Genomic DNA, 21,493 nt, shown 5'->3' on the forward strand with positions numbered 1-21,493 from the left:
GCCTCGTAGCTGTTAAGATGTGCAGCTTTGGGCACAAAAGTTTGTGTATTGTGCACTCCTGACCACCTTGCAACAGCTGTTTGATTCCTTTACTGTAGAAAAACTGCTCTTATGGATCAGTTGCCCTAGTCCTTCCATACTCCGTACAAGGTTTAGAAGAGTCCAAAGAACATTTTCCTTCCAGGTCACTGAATTTTCACTCCCTCATGCTCTCTCAGTCTTATTTCTGATAACTGGGAACTTAGATCGTTATTCTCATGACAGCTGCCTTTTCCACAGATCTGTGAGTGATACACATGTGTGTGATGCATGACTTGGCACGTGTGAACTGTTGAGTGCCACTTACAGCTGGGTCTCATGCATTTCATAGCACACATAATCATTTGTGTGCTACATGGGAATTAAGGGTAAGGAATTCACTGAAATTACTGTAATTAGTACAGTTTATCTAGCCAATCCAAGTTTTCTCTTATTCTCTTTTTGTTCTTCTGTATCTATAAACAGCTTTGTTATTAAGAGTTTTCCTTGATACATTTTAATTGTTTGTCACACTGACATGGAGTGGTAATTATAGGTTCTGAATCTAGCTCCGCAGGGAGGGTGAGCATGCTTTCTGGCTTTTCCCCATCCTTGCCATATGAGGGATTCTTCAGTAGCACATCCATTTCTTCGTTGCACCTACTGACACGCTGTGAATTGACCCACCTGAAGAGTGGTGTGCGGGTGTGAGAAGGAACACCATTGGCTGGGTGCTCTATATCCCTTCCATCTGGGTGCTTAGATTTAGCTGGAAGGAGGAGTCCAGAACTATTGCTGGAATAAACCAGAAACCCCCCCAAACTAAAATATATTTTCTTTTTTTCAGCAGCAGGATGATTCAGTTCTTCCAAGATAACAGAGATCACATTTTCTTAAGACCACAGACATTTCTTTCAGATTGATTCTGTCACCATCCCATGTCCATGTACCTTGAAATGGCTAAAGTAGGTTTGTCTTCATGGTTACTGGGTGTTAGTTCTGGAGTAACAGGAAGATTCTTTCTTGCCCCTCAGTAATACCTCTTACTTTCTCCCTTTTGCCTGAAATTCTTTCTTGAGATAGGAAATTTTTCATTGTACATTGTAGTTCTAAGGCTTTACCAGATTAAGTATTGACAGAAATGGATTGACACTATATGCATTGATCATTGAAACCATATCTTTTTTTTTTTTTTTTTTTAAGATTTTATTTATTTATTTGACAGAGAGAGACACAGCGAGAGAGAGAGCACAAGCAGGGGGAGCGGGAGAGGGAGAAGCAGGCTTCCCGCTGAGCAGGGAGCCCGATGCGGGGCTCGATCCCAGGACCCTGGGATCATGACCTGAGCCGAAGGCAGACGCTTAACGACTGAGCCACCCAGGTGCCCCAAAACCATATCTTTTTACTTGATACTGCGGAGAGAAGACAGAAGGAGAAATTAACCTATTTGATCATTTTGCCCATAGTTAGCCCTATTCACTTTCATCCTTAAATGACTAAACAGAATCTACCCTTGTTCTACTAGTCGAAATCCATGCTTTGCTGTGTAGAGTTCACCTTAACTCTATTACAACCAGGTTACCTCTTTGTTATCATTAATCTTTTTGTGGTTGTTCTTCATCTAGCATGCATCTGTGGCACACTCCCAGACTCCATCATTCTTTTTTTTTTAAAGATTTTATTTATTTATTTGAGACAGAGAGAATGAGAGACCGAGAACACGAGAGGGAAGAGGGTCAGAGGGAGAAGCAGACCCCCCACTGAGCAGGGAGCCCAATGTGGGACTTGATTCCGGGACTCCAGGGTCATGACCTGAGCCGAAGGCAGTCGCTTAACCGACTGAGCCACCCAGGCGCCCTCATTCTTTTTTTTTTTTAAGATTTTATTTATTTATTTGAGAGAGAGAATGAGAGAGAACACATAAGAGGGGGGAGGGTCAGAGGGAGAAGCAGACTCCCCACCGAGCAGGGAGCCCGATGCAGGACTCGATCCCGGGACTCCGGGATCATGACCTGAGCCAAAGGCAGTCGCTGAACCAGCTGAGCCACCCAGGCGCCCTCATTCTTAAGTTCCATAAAGCCAGTATGTGAATACATGGGTGCTCCCTCCAGCCCTTCTCGGGAAGGTCCTGGTCATCACTGTGGCCAGACCTTCAGGATTCCACAGCCTGAGCATCAGCAGTGCTCTTGCCCCAGTTCCCCATGGCTGTGTAACCACCACAAAACCTGGCGGCTTAAGAACATCATCACTTTATTGTATCTTACCATTTTTGTGAGTGAGAAGCTCAGGCCGACTTGGCTGGAAAAGTCCTGCTCTGTGTGGCATTGGCTGGGCTGTGAGGGGGGACCTGGGGTGGCTGTACCACGGGGGACTAGCTGGCATCACTGTCCCCACACAGCTCATCTACAGAGTCATCTTGGGCTTCTTCATATTAGGATGGTATCACAGTAGTTGGACTTTGTATGTGGAAGCTTATAACTTTATGAGAAGAGTGTCCTGAACAATGAGAATGGGAACCTGCCAGTGTCTTATGTCTTGGGAGTCCAACCTGGCACTGTATGACCTCATCCCAGCTCTCCCACTCAAAAGTTCTATCCAGATTCAAGGTGCGGGGATCATTGACCACACCTCTAGATGGAAGGCATGCCACCCTAACCCCACAGTCTGCCCTCTGGTCACAAATTACCTACATTTCTCCCAGTTGAAAAGTATAGATTCCGTTGTGTCATGTTTATGATGTCAGGCTAAGGCTGGGGGTCTGAGGTCTTCTCTAAATCAAGTCCAGGTACAGATGAAGCTCCCTTAGGAATGGCCTTTCAGGTACAGCTCCTTGCATCTTGGTCTTCTCAGTTGGAAGAATTTGAGAACTGACATAACAGTGGTAGGGCATGTGGAGAAAAACTGCACTCACGTTCAAGAAGGGTGAAAATGGGAGGCACCAAGAGAGCACTTGTGGTTCATAGCAACTTTGAAATCTAGTCAGGTGCGCATTTCCAGTGTCTTTCTTCACCAGGGCCCGGTCCTGCCCCGTATGACTTATTCTCTGCAGCTTTTGATTTGGCCTTCTGGGCTTTGGATTCCACCTTCTGAGTCATTTTCCTTTTCCATTAAAAAAGCAGCCCTGTTTTTGCTGCTAAGGGGCTTTCTTTACCTGCAGTAAGAGTCCCAGAAGGAAAGAAGGGGAAGAAATCATGGCTGATTGAAAACTCCAAGCTTGAATGAAAACATTAGTTTATGGTAATATAGAATATAGGAGACATGTTCTAAAGATACTTAGAGATCCTCCCATCTAATAGAGAGGGTCTAAGGGGCAGGCATACCCTTGTAATTCTTAGAAATCCTATCATGCACTTGGTTCAGAAGCTCTTACAGCCACACCTTGAGCTGTTTACTCTGAGGTCGTGATTAACTGGTAGTGCTCTGGATTTTATCTTTGTCCTGAAGCCATTTTCTAGTTTTAAATCCTTGCTGGTAGCAACTAGAGATGAAAAACCGTTCTTTTTTCAAATCCTGCTCTCTTTGCTCTCAGTTGTCTAGGAGATTTCTGACTCCAATAATGATGGCCTGGAAACTGAATAGTTCCTTCTTTGGTTCCTTTCTCTTCTGGCTGCTTGTAAAAAAATACCTAAAGGACGTTTATGTTTTGCCTCGAAATCACTCCAGCCAGATCCGCAAGTTCATTAATGACCCTTTCTACTGTCCACATCACTAGAAGTGACAGTGTCGTTATAGAATAAAGACTGACTTCTCTCCAACCTCCAGTATGCTCTCCCTCTCTGTCTTAAAGCTCTCGCTAGTGGTTTTCTTGAGGTCCTTTCAGCCTGCGCCCACTGCATGATACAAAGCCATTGGATCTTTCTTGATAGGGTTTTGATAAAACAGCACCCTATCTCCAGATACCAAATTTCTCTTCCCAAAGCAAGACTTAGCAGTTAGAAAAAAGAAACCAAACAACCATTTTATTATATCTCATGATTGTACAGAATTTGAGCCCTAGCCACCTGGGCAGTTTTGCTCCACAGGGTTACTTGTTGAATTGTAGTGGTATTCACCTTATGGGTAGGTTCGTCTGGAGTGTCTGAGACAGATCCCTTCAAGTCCTAATCCTTGGCAAGGGTGGCTGGACCCTATCCCCTCCTCATACAGTCTCACGGTCTCTCCCTGTGGTCTCTGGTGTACATACTTACTACGTGGCAGGTGGGGACTCCCAGAAGGAACGTTCCAAGGGTCAGGACATGAAGTTCCTAAGCGGGGAGCTGGAAAAGGGCACCACTGTTTTCTCTTGGGCAAGGCAATTAAGAGAGCCTGTCTTGATTCCAAAGGAGGGATTATAGACCCTTCTCTCCATGGAAAGAAGGCCAGTGACTTTGTGGCCATCTTTAATCTACCACAAGTCCCTTCTAAGAATTCCCCAGGAAAGTATCCACTAAAATACCAGTTCTAATAGACATTTGTAGATAACTGTAAAAGGCCATTGGATTTCAAATTTGAATTTTTAATTCCATCTCTGCCATTTACTTGTCTCTTAACCTGAGGCAACTAAAATAAATTTTCTGAGCGTGTATCATTTTGTTTGAATCAGAAGGCCTTTCTGATCTGCCTTTCTGACAAGATTATTATTATAAGAATCAAATTAAGTATTAAAAAAACATTCTGTAAGCTGGAAAGTGCCATATTTTGATGATTCATTAAACCAGTATCTGAGTGTCCATTATGTGCTGGACTCAACTACAATAGTGGGTTTATTTGGTACCAAAGAGATATGGATGGTGCCTGCCTCTTAAGAACTCAAAGTCAACCCACTAATCTTGAACCTCACATTTTGGTTGAGCCATTAGGATTTACAGTTAGTTGTGAAGGAAAAAAACAACAACAACAAACAAACTAAAGAACATGTATAAAATGCTGGAAATGTAACCTTAAGGAGTCAGTATCAAATGAGATCTAATTAGAGATTATATACAATTTCATATAATGTATATTGGAATGAAACTCTTAAACACACAATACATAAATTTAGTCTACTTTTGCATATTTGATTTTTACACAAGTTATGTTATGGATGGATTACTGCTTTAGTAGATATTTAATCCCTAACAACAAAGATCTTTCCTCTGTAATGTCGAAGATGATTTTTGAGTTTCTTGAACTCTTCATCTCGTAGATGTGGAAACAAATCCACAGAAGGTAATGAGAAGCCCAAAGTTAGGTGACTAGTTGTGGAACCATGACCAAAATCCAGATCTGCAGACTTGGAGTCTGGCTGGTCCCAACCAATGCAGAGACATAATCTGATAAAATTCTCCATTCTAACCCAACATTTTACAATTAAAAACCCAACAGCTAGCTCAAAAAAAGAAAAAGTACCTTTTTTGTTGTTGTTTTTTTGTTTTCTTAGTATGTTTGTGATTGAAGTTTCTAATTTTGAAGAACCAAAAAATAAAGAACAGAAGAAAGAAGGAAAGATCTAATACAGTTAACTCTTCCCTGTCTCCGTGGCTTGCCTTACTGGCCAGTTTTTTTTCTAGGTGCCCTTCAGAAAGGAGTTCAGTTCCTACTTAACTGTGACCCTTGGTGAGATTATTAAGTTTTCTAAGCTTCAGTTTCTTTCTATATATAATGAATTCTTTTCTAGCACATTATTATTAGAAGTAAAAGAAGTAGCATGAAAATACAGCATGGTGTCTAGAATGTCATAAGTGCTTAATAAAACCCAGTATTTCCCCTTAGTCCAGTAATGAATTTCAATAGGTAACTCTCACTTTTACCTTCTCAGATTTTTTTTTAAGCAGACACGAGTTGTATTTGGATCCATTAACAACTTTTGTCCAGTGCTTCCTAACATTTATCTAATCATTTCAAGGCCCTGTGAAGGTTTTGTAATTTCCTCCAGAATTTACTTCTAATAAGCCTTCGTGTCTCTTCTACTGCATTGACTTAGTACATGTATGTCACCAAATCTGTAAAGTAGCATAATTTTTTTTTAAAGATTTTATTTATTTATTTGACAGAGAGAGACACACACACACAACATAGTGAGAGAGGGAACACAAGCAGGGGGAGTGGGAGTGGGAGAAGCAGGCTTCCCGCCGAGCAGGGAGCCCAATGCGGGGCTTGATCCCACAACCCTGGGATCAGGACCTGAGCCGAAGGCAGATGCTTAACAACTGAGCCACCCAGGAGCGCCTAAAGTAGCATAATTTCATAGATTCTTGATAGCAGGACATATGCTGTTCTGTGAAGCATACTACTTTCTTGCCTTCTCCCAGGTACAAAAGCTTGTACCAGTAAAAATAAGGATAGTCATAGAAGTCAAATAAAAAAGGAGGCTCTTCCCCTAGATCTAGAAATACAGGAGATCAAGAAATGGCATGTTAACACATTCATTAGGATGCAGTCAGCAAAATTCAGAAAGTGAGGCAATGCAAAGGACCAGGCCATTTCTTTCAGAGAAACCTAATGTTGCATTTCTCCTCTTACAAATAAAGATTGCAAGATGGAGCAGAGGAGAAGGTGCAGTCATTTGGTTTTAATAATTGTATAAAGAAAATCAGAGCTAATATATAAATAAACATTATTATTAAGGCCCAAAATATGAAAAAGCCAAATTTGATGTGGAACATTAATTCTTTTCTCCGGTTTCCACTCAAAATCCAAATGTTATCAAGCTCACCAGTGAACAGTTTTTATACTTGATATGGGGTAATTTTGATACCTATTAAAATTTTTTCTTTACCTAGAGGTCAGACTGAATAATTCTATAAATCCATAAACTGCCGTAGAATTTAGAGATTGAAGTTTTTGTTTTTTCTTTCCCTAAGTCTTTTACTCAAATTTGTTTCTTTAGTTTGAAGGCCACGGGTTTTTCATATTTCACTCCACAAAGTGCCCACGTTCATTTGTAGAGATTTCTGGTGGTTTTTCTAACTTTGAGCATGGGTGAATTCTAGACTTTTGATAAAGGCTGCCGCTTCTCCCTGTTCTCTCTACTCTCCACCTCATGTCCTTGTTGCCTCTCTCTCTTAAGTTGCCAAGCATGCAAAACATGGGGCTTTCCCAGGCCTTGGCCCTGGGTAGTGCAAGTCAGGTGAATAGATAAAATATAGCGCAGTAAGTATCATCATGGAGACTGTGGGAGCCATGACGCAGGGAAGCTGCCCAGAGGAAGTGATGCCTGATGCTGAGTTTTAAAAGACATGTTGGGGGGTGCCTGGGTGGCTCAGTCGTTAAGCATTTGCCTTCAGCTCAGGTCATGATCCCAGAGTCCTGGGATTGAGCCCCACATTGGGCTCGCTGCTCCACGGGAAGCTTGCTTCTCCCTCTCCCACTCTCCCTGCCTGTATTCCCTCTCTAGCTGTCTCTCTCTGTCAAATAAATAAAATCTTAAAAAAATTACAATAAGTAAAAGACATGTTAGAAGTGGTCCAGGGCAGGTGGAGGAGGGTCTTCCAACAAAAGGAGCTCCCAGGGCCACAGCACTGTTAGCTCAGAAGTACCAGTCACCCACTGTGTCCCAGGCACTGTTCTCCGTACATTGTGTGTCTCCTCACCACCACCCTCATGTGGGTGTAGTTGTTTTCCGGGGTCCTAGATGAGGAAACAGCAGAGAGGCAGGGTAACTTCTAGGCCATGGTTACACAGGCATACCTCGTTTTATGGAGCTTCACAGATCCTGCAGTTTTTTTTACAGATTGAAGGTTGGTGGCAATCCTGAGTTGATCAAGTCTGTCAGTGCCATTTTTCAGTCTGTCACTGCAAAAGCAGTGCATTTGCTTACTTCGCATCTCTGTATCACATTTTGGTGATTCTTGGAGTATTTCAAACTTTTTCATTATTGAATTTCTTACAGTGATATGTGACCAGTGATTACTGCTTTCTGAAAGCTCAGATGGTGGTTAGTATTTTTTAGCCATGAAGTATTTTTTAATTAAGCTATATACATTTTTTGAGGCATAATGCTATTGCATACTTAATAGACTTTACAGTATAGTGTAAACATAACTTTTATGTGCACTGGGGAAACCAAAAAATTGATTTGACTTGCTTTGTTTTGATACTTGCTTTATTGGGTGGTCTGGAACTGAACCTCCATTATCTCCAAGGTATTCCTGTGCAGGCAGTAAGCCCTCTAGCCTGCCCTTTCCTGCCTTTTATGAACCTCTGTTGATGTGGCGTATCAAGAGAGAAGTGAGCCACAGGGGTTAGCTTGGCAGAAAACTCTTAGTGTAAAAGGCAACAAGGCGAGTACACAGGAAACTGTTAAAGAACGTTCTAAATGTATCTGATTAAGGGCTCACACTGGTCCAGTTTAAATTCTCAGGTAATTAAACCACACTTGATGCATAAAGTAGCACATAACGTTTGCCTAGACAGCCACTGTTCAGTACCTCTCCTACCTCAGACCGTGTATGTCACATTGAAGAGTCTTTAGCCAGGTTTTTAATCCCTTTTCTGCCACCTGATAGTTGTATAGCCTTAAAGAGGCTTTTTTTTTTTTCTTCCCACTTTTTGTTTGGAAATAACTATGGTTTGGGGCACCTGGCTCAATGGGTTAAGCGTCTGACTTCAGCTCAGGTTATGATCCTGGGGTCTTCGGATCGAGCCCCACATAGGGCTTCCTGCTTAGTGGGGAGTCTGCTTCTCCCTCTGCTCCTCCCCCATGCTTGTGCTCACTCGCTCTCTCTCAAATAAATAAAATTTTTTAAAAAACTAAAATAACTATACTTCACAGAAGTTGCAGAACGTGATATCACAGAACAATCCTGTGGATTGTTCACCAGTTTCCTCCAGTGGTAACATCTTATTTTTAAGTAATCTACTATTTTTTATTCTGTTTTCTCCTCTGTGATCTTGTTAATTCCGTAGACTTTTGTTACGCTTTCAGCGTTGTTTCTAGTGATTTTAGGATGCATCCTTGAGTTGTTGCAGTTTAATCCCAAGTGTTCTTACCATTTCTTCAGTAATGGGAGAACCTTACTGCTTTTCCTTGTCCACTGCTTCTCACTTCCTTTCTCCACTGCAGTGTTTTCTTTGATGAAATAGGTTACTTTCCTCCTGTTCCAAGAACTCTTGAGAATTTCTTTCTGTGCAGGCCTACTGGCAATGACTTCTCTGTTGTTTCTCTTAAAAGGTCTTGATTTCACCTTCCTGTTTGAAGTATATTTTCAATGGGTACAGAATTCAAGGTTGGCGGTTATTTTCTATGTCTCTTATGCTTGGTTGTGGGTTTTTGTTTTTGTTTTTCCATTTCCTCTCTGATACAGTTTGAATATTTTCTGTTGACCTATCTTTCAGTTCATTAGGCATATCTTCTGCTTTTAAACCTAATCTTGGAGTTACTATTTCAGTTATCATATATTTTAGTCATAATTTCAATCAGGTGTATATTGATCCTTATATAAATTCTAAATATATTGAACTTCTTTTTTTATCCATATTTTCCTACATTTTCTTATACATAGTGAGTGATCTTAACATATTTTAATGTTCTTGCCTACTAAGTCCAATGTCTGTGCCATCTGTGGATCTGCTGTTTTGATTAAATGCCAGATATGTATAAAAATTTAGATTCTCTGAATAGGAAGAAAAAAATATTTTATATATACATAAAATTTAGATGCCCCAGGTGATGATGTGTAGTCCATCTATATGATTTAGTGTTCCTCTGTGGTGTTGACAGACCTGAGAAGGTGTCAGGGCTGAGGTGAAGCTAGATGGCAGTTTGGTCCTTCTCCAGGACCACCCCTGATCCTTGGCTGTGACTCTGCAGAACTTACGATTGGGATTTTGAAGGAGTCTTTATCACTTCAAAAGGGAGTTTACAGGAATTTTTGTCTTTCCTTGAACCCGACTCTGCATCTTCAAAATATCCCATGTGTCTGAGATGGTGACCAGCTTGTATTTGAAGTCCCCCCACATCTCTGCCAGCATCACTTCATCCAGAGCCATGAGTTGCCACAGTTCTTCATTATACACTGGACACAAATCTCTCATCACACATACGATTTGCAAATATTTTCTCACAGAGTGTGAGCTGTGTTTTCACCTTCTTGATGGGGTCTTTTGAAGCAGAGATGTTTTTCATTTTGATGAAGTTCAACCTCTCAATCTTCCCTTTTGTCACTTAGGCTTTTGATGTCACATCTAAGAAATCTTTTATTTCACCCCCAAGATCATTTAGATTTACTCCTGTTTTTTCTTCTCAGAATTTTTTTTTTTTCCCTAGAGAGAGAGCACACAAGTTGGAGGGGCAGAAGGAGGGAATGAATCTTAAGCAGGTTCCATGCTTAGCACAGAGCCCAGTGCGGGGCTTGATCTCATGACCCTGAGATTATGACCTAAGGCGAAACCAAGTCAGATGCTTAACCAACTGAGCCCCCCAGGTGTTCCTCTTCTCAGAATTTTTTTTTTTTATTAAAGATTTTTATTTATTTATTTGAGAGAAAGAGAGAGAGACAGAGAAACAGCATGAGAGGGGAGAGGGTCAGAGGGAGAAGCAGGCTCCCCGCTGAGGTGGGAGCCCGATGTGGGACTCGATCCCAGGACTCCGGGATCATGACCTGAGCCGAAGGCAGTTGCTTAACCAACTGAGCCACCTAGGCGCCCAAACTATTTTTTTTTTTTTTAAGATTTTATTTATTTACTTGAGACAGAGAGAATGAGAGACAGAGAGCATGAGAGGGAGGAGGGTCAGAGGGAGAAGCAGGGAGCCCGATGCGGGACTCGATCCTGGGACTCCAGGATCATGACCTGAGCCAAAGGCAGTTGCTTAACCAACTGAGCCACCCAGGCGCCCTCTTCTCAGAATTTTTTTAATGTTAGCTCTTACCTTTAGATCTTTGACCTACTGAGTTAATTTTTATATATGATATGAGATAGGGTCCAAATTCATTGTTTTGCCTTCGGATATCCAGTTGTCATGGCACCAGCTGTTGACCCACCCACCACCCCCTTTTAAACTTTATTAAGGAACTCTTAGAATATATATAGAAATAGAACAGTATAATGACTCTCTGTGTATCCACCACCAGCTTTGGTTATCAACACCTTGCCAGTCTTGTTTCATTCGTTCCTATTTACTTTTGGCCTGTTGGTGACCCCCTATGGACTTAGGGCTCCTTTCTTAGGTTGAGTCTGTGACTTCTCGATCTCATGTCTTTGCCTTTTTCTGGTTTTACACTAAATTAACTGGACCATATCCTTCAGTAACAGGTGTAGGAATTAAGTTTTTTTTTTTTTAAGATTTTATTTGAGAGAGAGAGCACAAGCAGGGAGGAGAGAGCACAAGCAGGGAGGAGGGGCAGAGGGAGAGGGAGAAGCAGATTCTCTGCTGAGCAGGGAGCCCAACTCAGGGCTCCATCCCAGGACCCTGAAATCATGACCTGAGCCAAAGGCAGGCGCTTAACCAACTGAGCCACCCAGGAGCCCCAGAAGTAAACTTTTTGAGTCCTTGATTTCAGATACCTCTTTATCCTGTGCCTACCCTTAATTCATTTAAGTTGCTGTACTTGAAATTCTAAATTGAAATGCGTTATCCCTCGGAATTGGAAGGTATTTTACCATTGTTTTTAAAAACCTAGTTTTGTTTGTGAGAGAAGCCTGATGCGGTCTGAATTTTTTTTTTTTAATCTATTTTTTTATTTCTTTGTCTTTCTGGAAACTGCTGTAGGATTTCACTGTTTCATGGTCTTAAATTTCCAGAGTTGTTCCTTGCTGTGTATTTTTTCAATTTTTATTTTCTTGTTACTTGTAGTGGTCCTTTCTATTTGAAAACTCTTGATCTTCAGTTTTGTGCTCAGCTTTCCAGATGCATGATGGTATAAAATTCTTCCCTCTACAAAAGTTAGATCTTAGACTTCTTTTATGTCCTACTTGTTACCAGTAAAGTAGAATTCATATAGATCCATTGTCTGATTCAAGAATTTTCTTTATTTCCTGTCTTCTTCAATACAAATATCAGACAGTAGGAGTTATTCTTCTCTTGAGTTAGGAGCCTTGTTTCTCTGACCCCTTTTAACCAAAATAGTTTGGTGTGTTGGTGTAGTAGTACATGGGGATGTTCCCAACTGCCTGGATAATTCTCAAAAAAATAGAACATTTTCTGCCAAAGCCATCAGAGTTCTACAGGTTCTATTCTCTTAGAAATAGATCTGGGAACTGATAACATGAGTCTTCTCTGAAGGTGGGGTTACTGGTGGCAAGGCAGTAACATGTGAAGGAAGACCCGTTTCTTGTGTGATGCCTCCTTATAACCTTCTGATTTTATGTTGTGCTGCATTTCTTATTCAGAAATACAAATTGCATAACACTATACAATGATTAGCAGGTTTAGGATCATGTAATCTTTATTTAAAGTTGATCTATAGCTCAAAATGTGGTTAGGGAGGCAAACACTTCATGAACAACTGTAGATTCATTCATAAAACCTGCTCATTGTCACCTTTTGCTTATACTTCTGCATCTTCCTATAGATGGATCTCTATGGTATAAAACTATTTCTCTTTCTAACTATAAAAGAGTGAAAAATAAGACTCTCACTGAAGTGTTGTCTATTAAGTTAGCTCCCCAAAGCCTATGTTAAATGTCTCCTGCATGTTAGCTCCTTCTAGATTCTCTGTGAAATAGAAATCAGTAAGACAGCTGCTTCATGTTACTTCTCACTTGTGTGGAAGAAAGATGAGCACATAAATTCAGCAGATATAACGAAAGTGAATGCAGAATGGTGTTGGGAGTTTGTTGGCGCAGCTCTTGGATGGTGTCTGGGGAAGGTGGGATTGACCCCTGGCCAGGTACAGGTAGTCACGGTGAAATATGGGCCTTTCATCTTCTCTGTGTAATGTGGTACCTTCCTCTGTGTGCTGCTGAGTAGGCAAAAAGTGTGAATAGGGCTCATCATCCTGTGGCAGGCGAGTAGCACATTCTTCCAGAGTAACTCCTTGTCCTGTACTATATTTGTTTCTCTTGCTCCAGATCCTATCCTCAAACGTAGAGGTGGAATATTGTTCACCCCCTCCTTTCCACAGCCAGTGCCACTCACTAGAGAGAAAGCAGAGGCTTTACATCTGAATGTTGGGTGTGGGGGGAAACCATTGCTTAGCTTGTCCCTGGACAGTTCCTGAGGACGGAAGGATAGTGAGGGGAGGCATAGAGTAGAGGGGTGAGGGTGCAGGGTAAGTGGGTGGCAGATGGGGAGGTGTACCCCAGGCTACTTGTGTCCTCTTTGCCAGGGTCCTGATTAAACTGCCCCTTCCTGGTGGGCTCTTTTTGAGAGGAGTAGTTTACCATGGGAGGCTTTTGTGGGTTTTTTTTTTAACTTTAAAAGGGATATTTATACCTATAAGAACCAGAAATTCAGCAACATTTATATTAAATTGAAGTAAATGTTTGGTAGAGACACAAAGGAGGCATCTAGGGCACCATTCTTAATTCTATAATCCCTACTTTGAATAGCAACTTCAGCATTTTGTTGCTCTATTTTATTTTATTTTTTCAAAGATTTTATTTATTTATTCGACAGAGACAGACACAGTGAGAGAGAGAACACAAGTAGGGGGAGTGGGAGAGGGAGAGGCAGACTTCCTGCCGAGCAGGGAGCCCGAGGGGGGCTCGATCCCAGGACCCCGGGATCATGACCTGAGCTTAAGGCAGACGCTTAACAACTGAGCCATCCAGGCGCCTCTTGTTGTTCTATTTTAAACAAATGTTTACCTAAATAATTTGAATGATCTTTTACACTTAGCATCTGGCTGCCGTGGAGGAGAGAAAGATCAAGTCTCTGGTGGCCCTGTTGGTTGAGACACAAATGAAGAAATTAGAGATCAAACTTCGACATTTTGAGGAGCTGGAAACTATCATGGACAGAGAAAAGGAGGCTGTAAGTATAAAGGGGTGTTTATGGTGGCTTTCTGACCATTAAATGCTGACCACCTTTCATAAACTACAAGTTAGATAAAATGAATGGTAGCCTACTCTGTTGGTCCTTTCTACTGTGTTTGCTTTGTCCTTTCAAAGGGATTATCAGTCATTGATGTTAAACAGAAGAAACTCTGTTCTCATTCTAAAACTAATGATTTAAACTTCAGGTTTACACCGCTCAGCTTTCCAGATGCATGATGGTATAAAATTCTTCCCTCTACAAAAGTTAGATCTTAGACTTCTTTTATGTCCTACTTGTTACCAGTAAAGTAGAATTCATATAGATCCATTGTCTGATTCAAGAATTTTCTTTATTTCCTGTCTTCTTCAATACAAATATCAGACAGTAGGAGTTATTCTTCTCTTGAGTTAGGAGCCTTGTTTCTCTGACTCCTTTTAACCAAACCCTCCTCTGGTCCAGCCTTGGACTCAGTTTTCCTCCCCTTCCCTGCACGGTGGAGGGCAGGTGGAGGGCAGGTGGAGCTAGGCCCTTTCTGAGCTCCTAAGCGGCACGGGTCGGGGCAGACACTTGTGAGAGAAGGATGTGGCCCAAGTAGGGTCAAGAGAATTATGAAAAAGGCCAAAACTGAGGAAGGAAGCAACAAAAAGTAAGAAACATAGAGGCAGGGGAACAGTTGGGTCATTCAAGGTAATTTTTGGGGAAGTTTATTTTAGAAGAGAGATTGGTAACTTTTTTTTTTTAAGGTTTTATTTATTTGACAGAGCACAAGCAGGGGGTAGGGACAGTGGGAGAGGGAGAAGCAGATCCCCACTGAGCTGGGAGCCCAATACGGGGCTCGATCCCAGGACCCTGGGACCATGACCTAAGCCAAGGGCAGACACTTAACCAACTAAGCCACTCAGGCGCCCCAGGAATCGGTAACTTTCTAAGCAATGGACTAAATTTGAGGATTTAGTTAGGACTTGTGCTTTCTGATTATTTTGGCTGTTTTATCTATATATGAGATACTGGTATCTAAATGGTAGAACCTTAAGTTATCCCAGAGGAGTTCTAATTTTAAGGACCTTTTTGTATTTATTTAGCTATTTCTTGGTGGTTAGTCCAATCACATCCTCTGGCAGATTCCTCAGGATGCGTAGCCCAGTAACTATCACACAAACAGCCCATTTTCATTTTGTCCTGAGACCAGCTCTGCCACTTCGGCTGGCATCCTGGCCCTGGAGGACGGCGAGACTGCTTCAGTAGCTCTCTACCCACATCCTTCCCCATCCCACTCCCAGTTCCCTGACCTTGTAAGCATGTCTCCCATCACTGGCCCTCTCCTGCCCTGGTAGCTGCTGGCCACCCCAGTCTCCTCTCCGTCGCCCTCTGTGTACTAGCCACAACATGCCCCGTGCAGGCTTCCCTCTGGCCTTGTTCTCTGTGCCACCTGTGTGCGTTCTCCTCCGCCAGCAAGGCCCTCTTCCCCAGCCCTGCATCCCTTAGCCCTGCCCCTCCGGGTGACCTGTCCCCCCGCTTCTGCTGCCCTGGCAGCCTGACAGAGCACCCACACTGTTGTAGTTGCTGGTTCCCATGTCCATCTCCCATACCAGGGTATAGGCCCTTTGAGCGCGGAAGTGATCAAGTGTCCTTACGAGCACAGAACTGGCACATTGGGGGCTCTTGTTTCAGTGACTGTTGATTGCATGTATGCCAGCATCAGTGTCGGAAGCTAGAGAAGTAGAAAAGGGAAGTCCGCCGTCCGCCCTTTAGTTGAATGGGGAGGACAGTCCAGTAAACAAATGATGGCACAGTGTGTTCAGTGCTCCTCTGGAAGCAGAGAGGAGGCATACCTGGATCACGGGGAGAGGGAGAATACTTCTGCGAGGCGAGCCGCCGCTTTGAGGAATAGCTATTTGTGTTTATCTTATCCTCATAAGCTGCCCTTTTGTCAGGTATGGATCTTTTTAGTGGACTCGGGGTAATGGGGTTATAATATAGTGGATTCTTGGCACATGCAGGATTCACCTGATGATTGGGTCGTATCCACTGGCAACCAGGTGCCCTGCTGTCACTCCTAAAGCAGCACTGATGGATGAGCCTGGAAGACTGGCAGGACCCTGGGCACTGAGAGAACAGTGTCTGAATTCTCAAGGGGCTTTTTTCTCAGCTCTACGTCACTTTCTCTTCAGAGGTTGAACCTGGGGATCCCCACTCTTTGAAACCCCTAATGAAACTGTCACCTAGATCAGCACCACCCTCCGCCCCTCCCCAGTTCTCACCCTGAGTCCCAGACACCCAGCGGCCGAGTGTAATGGCTGCACTTCTCTTAGCCCTTCAGAATTTCCCTTGTGCTGTGGATTTGTAACAATTACTGTCTCAAATTACAGAATTGCATTATGGTTTTCTTATTTGAATCTTTTTTTGTTGTTATGTTCAATTCTAATCAGAGCACATAAGACATTTTAGAAGCTAGTCTCTGAATAAAACAACACAACTGAAATTGTTGGGAACACATTTCTGCTGACTCTCCACCACATCAGGGTGCTCTGCTCACATCCTTGGGTGGTCAGCCTGCCTTCTCTCAGTCAGCATCTGGCGCAGGAAAATCCCTTGTACGGGATAGTCCCGAGCCCTAGCCACTGACTGTCAATAGTAACACAGCTGTGTTAGTTATGGAAACTAACTATGTGCTGTGGAAAAAAATGACCCCAAAGTTTAGTGACTGAAAACAGAAAACCAGGTTTCCCGTGGTTTCTGGGAGTTGAGAGCCAGGCACCTTGGCTGGGCGGCGCAGGCGCCGGGCCTTGTGAGGTTGCAGGCTTCCTGGGTTCAGCAGGGCTGGGGCTCCCACCTCCCAACTTACTCTTGGGGTTGTTGGCAGGGGCTTCAGCTCCTACTGCACGAGCCTTTCCGGGGTGCCGTTCATGAAGGGGCTCCCCCAGGGTGAGTGATTAAAAAGAGCAAGAACGTGAGCGAGCACCCAGAATGGAAGCCACACTATCGCTTGTAACCTAAACTTAGACGTCACCATTCCTTCACTTTGCTGTGTTCTCTCAGTCACCCAGACCAGCTCTGGTTCTGGGACCAGGTTCGGGGAGGCAGAAGGTGTAAAGACCAGGAAGTGGGAGTGTGGAGGGCAGCTTGGAGGCGCACTCTCAGAACCAGAGGGTCCTGCGAAATTCGTGTTGTGCGCAGTGACGGCATAACCTCTTTTTCCCCACCAGGCCCTGCTATCCTGTCCTTCCCTGTGGGCAGGCAAAGCCATGGCTACTTTCCTAACCAGTGATTTCTGCATGGGACTGTTGTGGGAGTTAAATGAGAGAAGTGTGGCGTGGGCCCGGCACAGTGCCTTGAATACATAGTAGATGTTCAGTAAATACTTACATGCCTCCCTTTCTTTAGACACACTAGTAACTAGTGACTCTATATTAAATTCTCAAAATTTTAAGCCTTTGTTGACTTTATAAACATTTATTGGACCAGTCACTGTGCTAAACTACTTTATATGGATTTTCTCCTTTAATCTCTCAAAATCTATATGAGGAAGCCATTAGTAAGAAAATACTGATTGCTTTGAATCTCCTTGGACAAGAATCCAGCAGTGATGCTGGATGGGCACATAAGGCTGTATCTTTGTTCACCCGTCTTACGGACCGAGAGACTGGAGCTTGGACAGGGTACATCATGCACCTCCCGTCACAGTTCATAAGACACAGAGCCAAGTGTCAAGCCTGTGTCTGTTCACCTCTGTGCTTTTATCTAACACTTTATAGTCTATAAAGAAATGAGCCATTCTCCTCACATTATAACCAAGAGACTCAGATATGCAGGGTTTTATCCTCCCTCTATTACAACTTAAGAAAGTTGAGACTAGAAGGTCCAGGTCAGCCAGGAGCAGAGCCTTGTAGTTACCACCTGGTGCTCCTTTGCCTACCACATTGCCTCAGTTCAACTTTATTTTTTATTTTTTAAAAATTGTATTTATTTGAGAGAGAGAGAGCATGAGCTGGTGGGGGGGAGGAGCAGAGGCAGAGGGAGAAGCAGACTCCCCGCTGAGCAGGGAGCCCGATGTGGGGCTCGATCCCAGGAGCCTGGGATCATGACCTGAGCCGAAGGCAGACGCTTAACCGACTGAGCCACCCAGGCGCCCTGAGCCTGCAACTCTTGATCTCAAGGTTGTGAGTTCAAGCCCCACATTGGGTGTGAGCCTACTTGAAAAATTAATTAACTAATTAATTAATCAATTAATTAAAAGTCTAGTCTGAAGTATTTTTTTCTTTTTTCTAAGAGATTTTATTTATTTATTTGACAGAGAGACAGCAAGAGAGGGAACACAAGCAAGGGGAGTGGGAGAGGGAGAAGCAGACTCCCCGCTGAGCAGGGAGCCCAATGCAGGACTCCATCCCAGGACCGTGGGATCATGACCCGAGCCGAAGGCAGACGCTTAATGACTGAGCCACCCAGGCGCCCCTGCCTCGACTCACTTTAAGGTGTACTTCTTTACCTACAAGCAATAGCTCCAGGACATACTTTTTTTGAATTAAACCTTTGTTTTTATTTATGTAGCAGTAGATGTCAAAATCTTTTCTTAGACTTTAAGAATCAAATATGGGAGCAACTAGGTGGCTCAGCTGGTTAAGCATCGACCTCTGATCTCAGCTCAGGTCTTGATCTCAGGGTTGTGAGTTCAAGCCCCATGTTGGGCTCCACGCTGGATGTAGAGCCTACTTTAAAAAAAAAAAAAAAGAATCATGGGGCGCCTGGGTGGCTCAGTCGTTAAGCGTCTGCCTTCGGCTCAGGTCATGATCCCAGGGTCCTGGGATCAAGCCCCGCATCGGGCTCCCTGCTCCGCGGGAAGCCTGCTTCTCCCTCTCCCGCTCCCCCTGCTTGTGTTCCCTCTCTCGCTGTGTCTCTCTCTGTCAAATAAATAAATAAAAATCTTTAAAAAAAAAAAAAAAAAAGAATCAGATATGAACTTTCTTTTTTTCTCTAATGACTTAAAATCAGTTCTCTTGAGTCTTTAAGTATGTAGTAATTAAGAACAAAGGATATAAATGTTAATCTTTTATGGAATTATGCATACAGTTATAATTAGAGCTCAGTAGATATTGTTACAGCTCTTTCATGAAGTGCTGTATTGGAGGAAGGCACATTACGAAATGTACAGAGCTCGTCGAGGAAATGACATGATAAAAAGTATTGACTCTACTTCAGGTGAGGATGCTGAGCTTGTGCTGGGTTCATAACTCAGAGGGTCTGCCCACCTGAGCAGCCTTCCATGCCAGGTGGATAGCACACATCAGTCTAGAGAGCAGGTTTCAGACATGGGTTATGTTGGGCACTGGAGCTACCTGGAGAGAACTGAGGGGCGTGGGCCCTGTCTAAAGCATTCTCATTTGGATTAAAAAAATAATAATTTGATGCCCATGAGAATGGTTCTGTGAGCTGATCTGGTGGACTAAATGCTCTCTGAATTTCTGCAGGTCATTTGGCTAGGTGTAGAGATTGAATACGTTCCATAAGGAGAGACATTGTGGGAATCCCAGACCCAGTCCTCGAGGAAGTTGGAGGAGGGTGAGTGTGAGACACTCAGACATAGAGACACTACTTACTGCGAGGTGATGGGGCGGTGGAAATCCAGAGGAGAAGGGTTGTGTGAGATTATCAAGGAAATCTTCCTAGCGGAGGAGGGACTGATCTGAGCTATTAAAAAGGCCTAAACCCAGAACGTGAAGAGAAGGACATGATTTTAGAGGAGACCGAAGGGTCAGCCTGCCCAGAGCTGATGGCTTTTGCCGCCTAGGTGGTGTAAGATTAAGGTCATTTGCTCGTTCCACAGATACTTATTAAGCACCTCCTTTGTTCTAGGCATGCATATGGTACTGGGGATACAGTGGTGTATAAAACCCAACCAAACTCTTTGCCTTGGTAGAGCTTGAAATAATTAGGGTGTTAGGAGATGTTCCGTGCTGTGTGTGTATGCATACACACTGTATGTTACAGGCTGGGGAGGGGCAAGGGAGAGATTGCACTTTGCGGTGGTGCGGTCTGAGTAGGCCTTATTGAGAAACTGACAGGCACGTGCTTCTAAGGCCTAGAAACAGCTCAGAGGCTCGGAGGCAGGAGCATGTTTGGGAACTGAGGAGTAGGTGGTTGGGCTGGAGCACAAATGAGGAGGAGGTGAGAGGATAAAGGCAGAGATTTGGTGACCTAATCGTGGAAGTCCCTGTAAGCCATCCAGAGACTTTTCATTTTACTCTGATTAAAGTGTGGATAAAACTACAGAGCCTATTTTATGCATTCCATAAAAATAGAGAGTAAATGCAGAGGGCTGGCATGATCTTCCTTAGAGTTTCGCAGGGATCCGTGTGCCGGCTGTGTTGTAGAGAGGAAATGACAAAGCGACAAGGCTCGGCAAGGGGAGACTGTGGTGGTAAGGCTGTTAAAGTAGCCCACATGAGATGATCGTGGCCTGGACCAGGGTGGTGGCTGGGCAAGAGAAGAGAAATGGTCAAGTTCCGGATAATAGGATCTCATCACACACAGGATGTAGGTTTAGGAAAGTTTGTTGTACTTTATGACAAATTAGGGAAGAAAGAACAAAGAGCCACAATGTGAATTTCATACTGCCCTAGGAGAAGCACATTGCATGTGGTGTTCTGGGTATTTGGGCTAATGCATCTCTATGCTGCCTGTCCTGTAACGGAACATGTTGTTAGACGTGCACTATTACATTAGGGGTAGTTTTAGCTGAGATAAAGAGAGCCGTACTCAGTTGTAGGTTTAGTTCCGCATCAGAAACGCCTGGCCTCAGGAGGCAGGCACAAGGCAGCAGGACAGAATGACCAGTCACCACGATGTGCAGCTGCCCCTTGGGTTTCGCCTCCAGAAGCACACAGGGAAACCACAGGACGCAGTTGGGATGTTCTCTTCTCCACAGCTGTAAGAAGGAATGAATGGGTCTGTTTGGGACTTGGGTTTTTGTAAATGGATGTCTGGTCACTGACACCAAACATTTCAAAGGAAGGTGTGTGATTATTTACTTAGTTCTGAGGCCAAGTAGTCAGAGGCTTCAAGTCTCGGCTGAGACTTCAGCCCCTGCAGTGTAGATGGACTGGTATGGCCCCCACCTTTTACTCTTTCCCACCCTCCTCCCTGCTCTGAGCCCATGAATCTGGGAGAAGAGCTCTGTGTGAGCTTGGGCTGCACTTTGCAGCTGGGTCTGCGTCTGGTGTCTTGGTGCAGAAAAGTGCTCTCTTGTGCTCCGGTTCCGCTTGTATCCGGCCGTCTGACGCATACAGAGTGTAGCAGTGAGCGGGGAGAGGAAGACAAGAGTTTGAATGTGGTGGGGGGATGTGTCTTCTGAGCGGGCCTGCAGGCCGCTTTGTGTGAGACCGGCTGCCCTTGAGCCAGATTGGAGCCATGAGAGAAAATGGACAGATTCATTAACATTCTATGTCCGTGAATGTACATGCACTGTTCGCTTTAGCTGTTGGGACTTTGTCCACAGTTCTAGGAAATGGAAAACGGAGAGGAGAAAATCAAGCTATCTATATAGCATATGACTTACATGCTTTTAGTGTTGGGTTTTTTTTGTTTTGTTTTGTTTTTTTTAAG

The 21,493-nt window shown here is 43.6% G+C and overlaps 1 protein-coding gene across 6 annotated transcripts in view; it reads left to right on the top strand.

The window, feature by feature from the left end:
* The window catches only part of SMARCC1 (SWI/SNF related, matrix associated, actin dependent regulator of chromatin subfamily c member 1), a 181,074-nt gene that overhangs the window by 136,954 nt on the left and 22,627 nt on the right, over nt 1-21,493 (top strand). For all 6 annotated transcript variants that reach the window (XM_064596765.1, XM_064596757.1, XM_064596758.1 and 3 more), the window contains one exon: nt 13,757-13,891. In XM_064596765.1, the coding sequence (XP_064452835.1) occupies nt 13,757-13,891 (135 nt within the window). The remainder of the gene's footprint in view (nt 1-13,756; nt 13,892-21,493) is intronic.

Source organism: Mirounga angustirostris, unplaced genomic scaffold (assembly GCF_029215605.1).
Source record: "Mirounga angustirostris isolate CCGP_5_RB_7025 unplaced genomic scaffold, mMirAng1.0.hap1 SCAF_1, whole genome shotgun sequence".
Lineage (NCBI taxonomy): Eukaryota > Metazoa > Chordata > Mammalia > Carnivora > Phocidae > Mirounga > Mirounga angustirostris.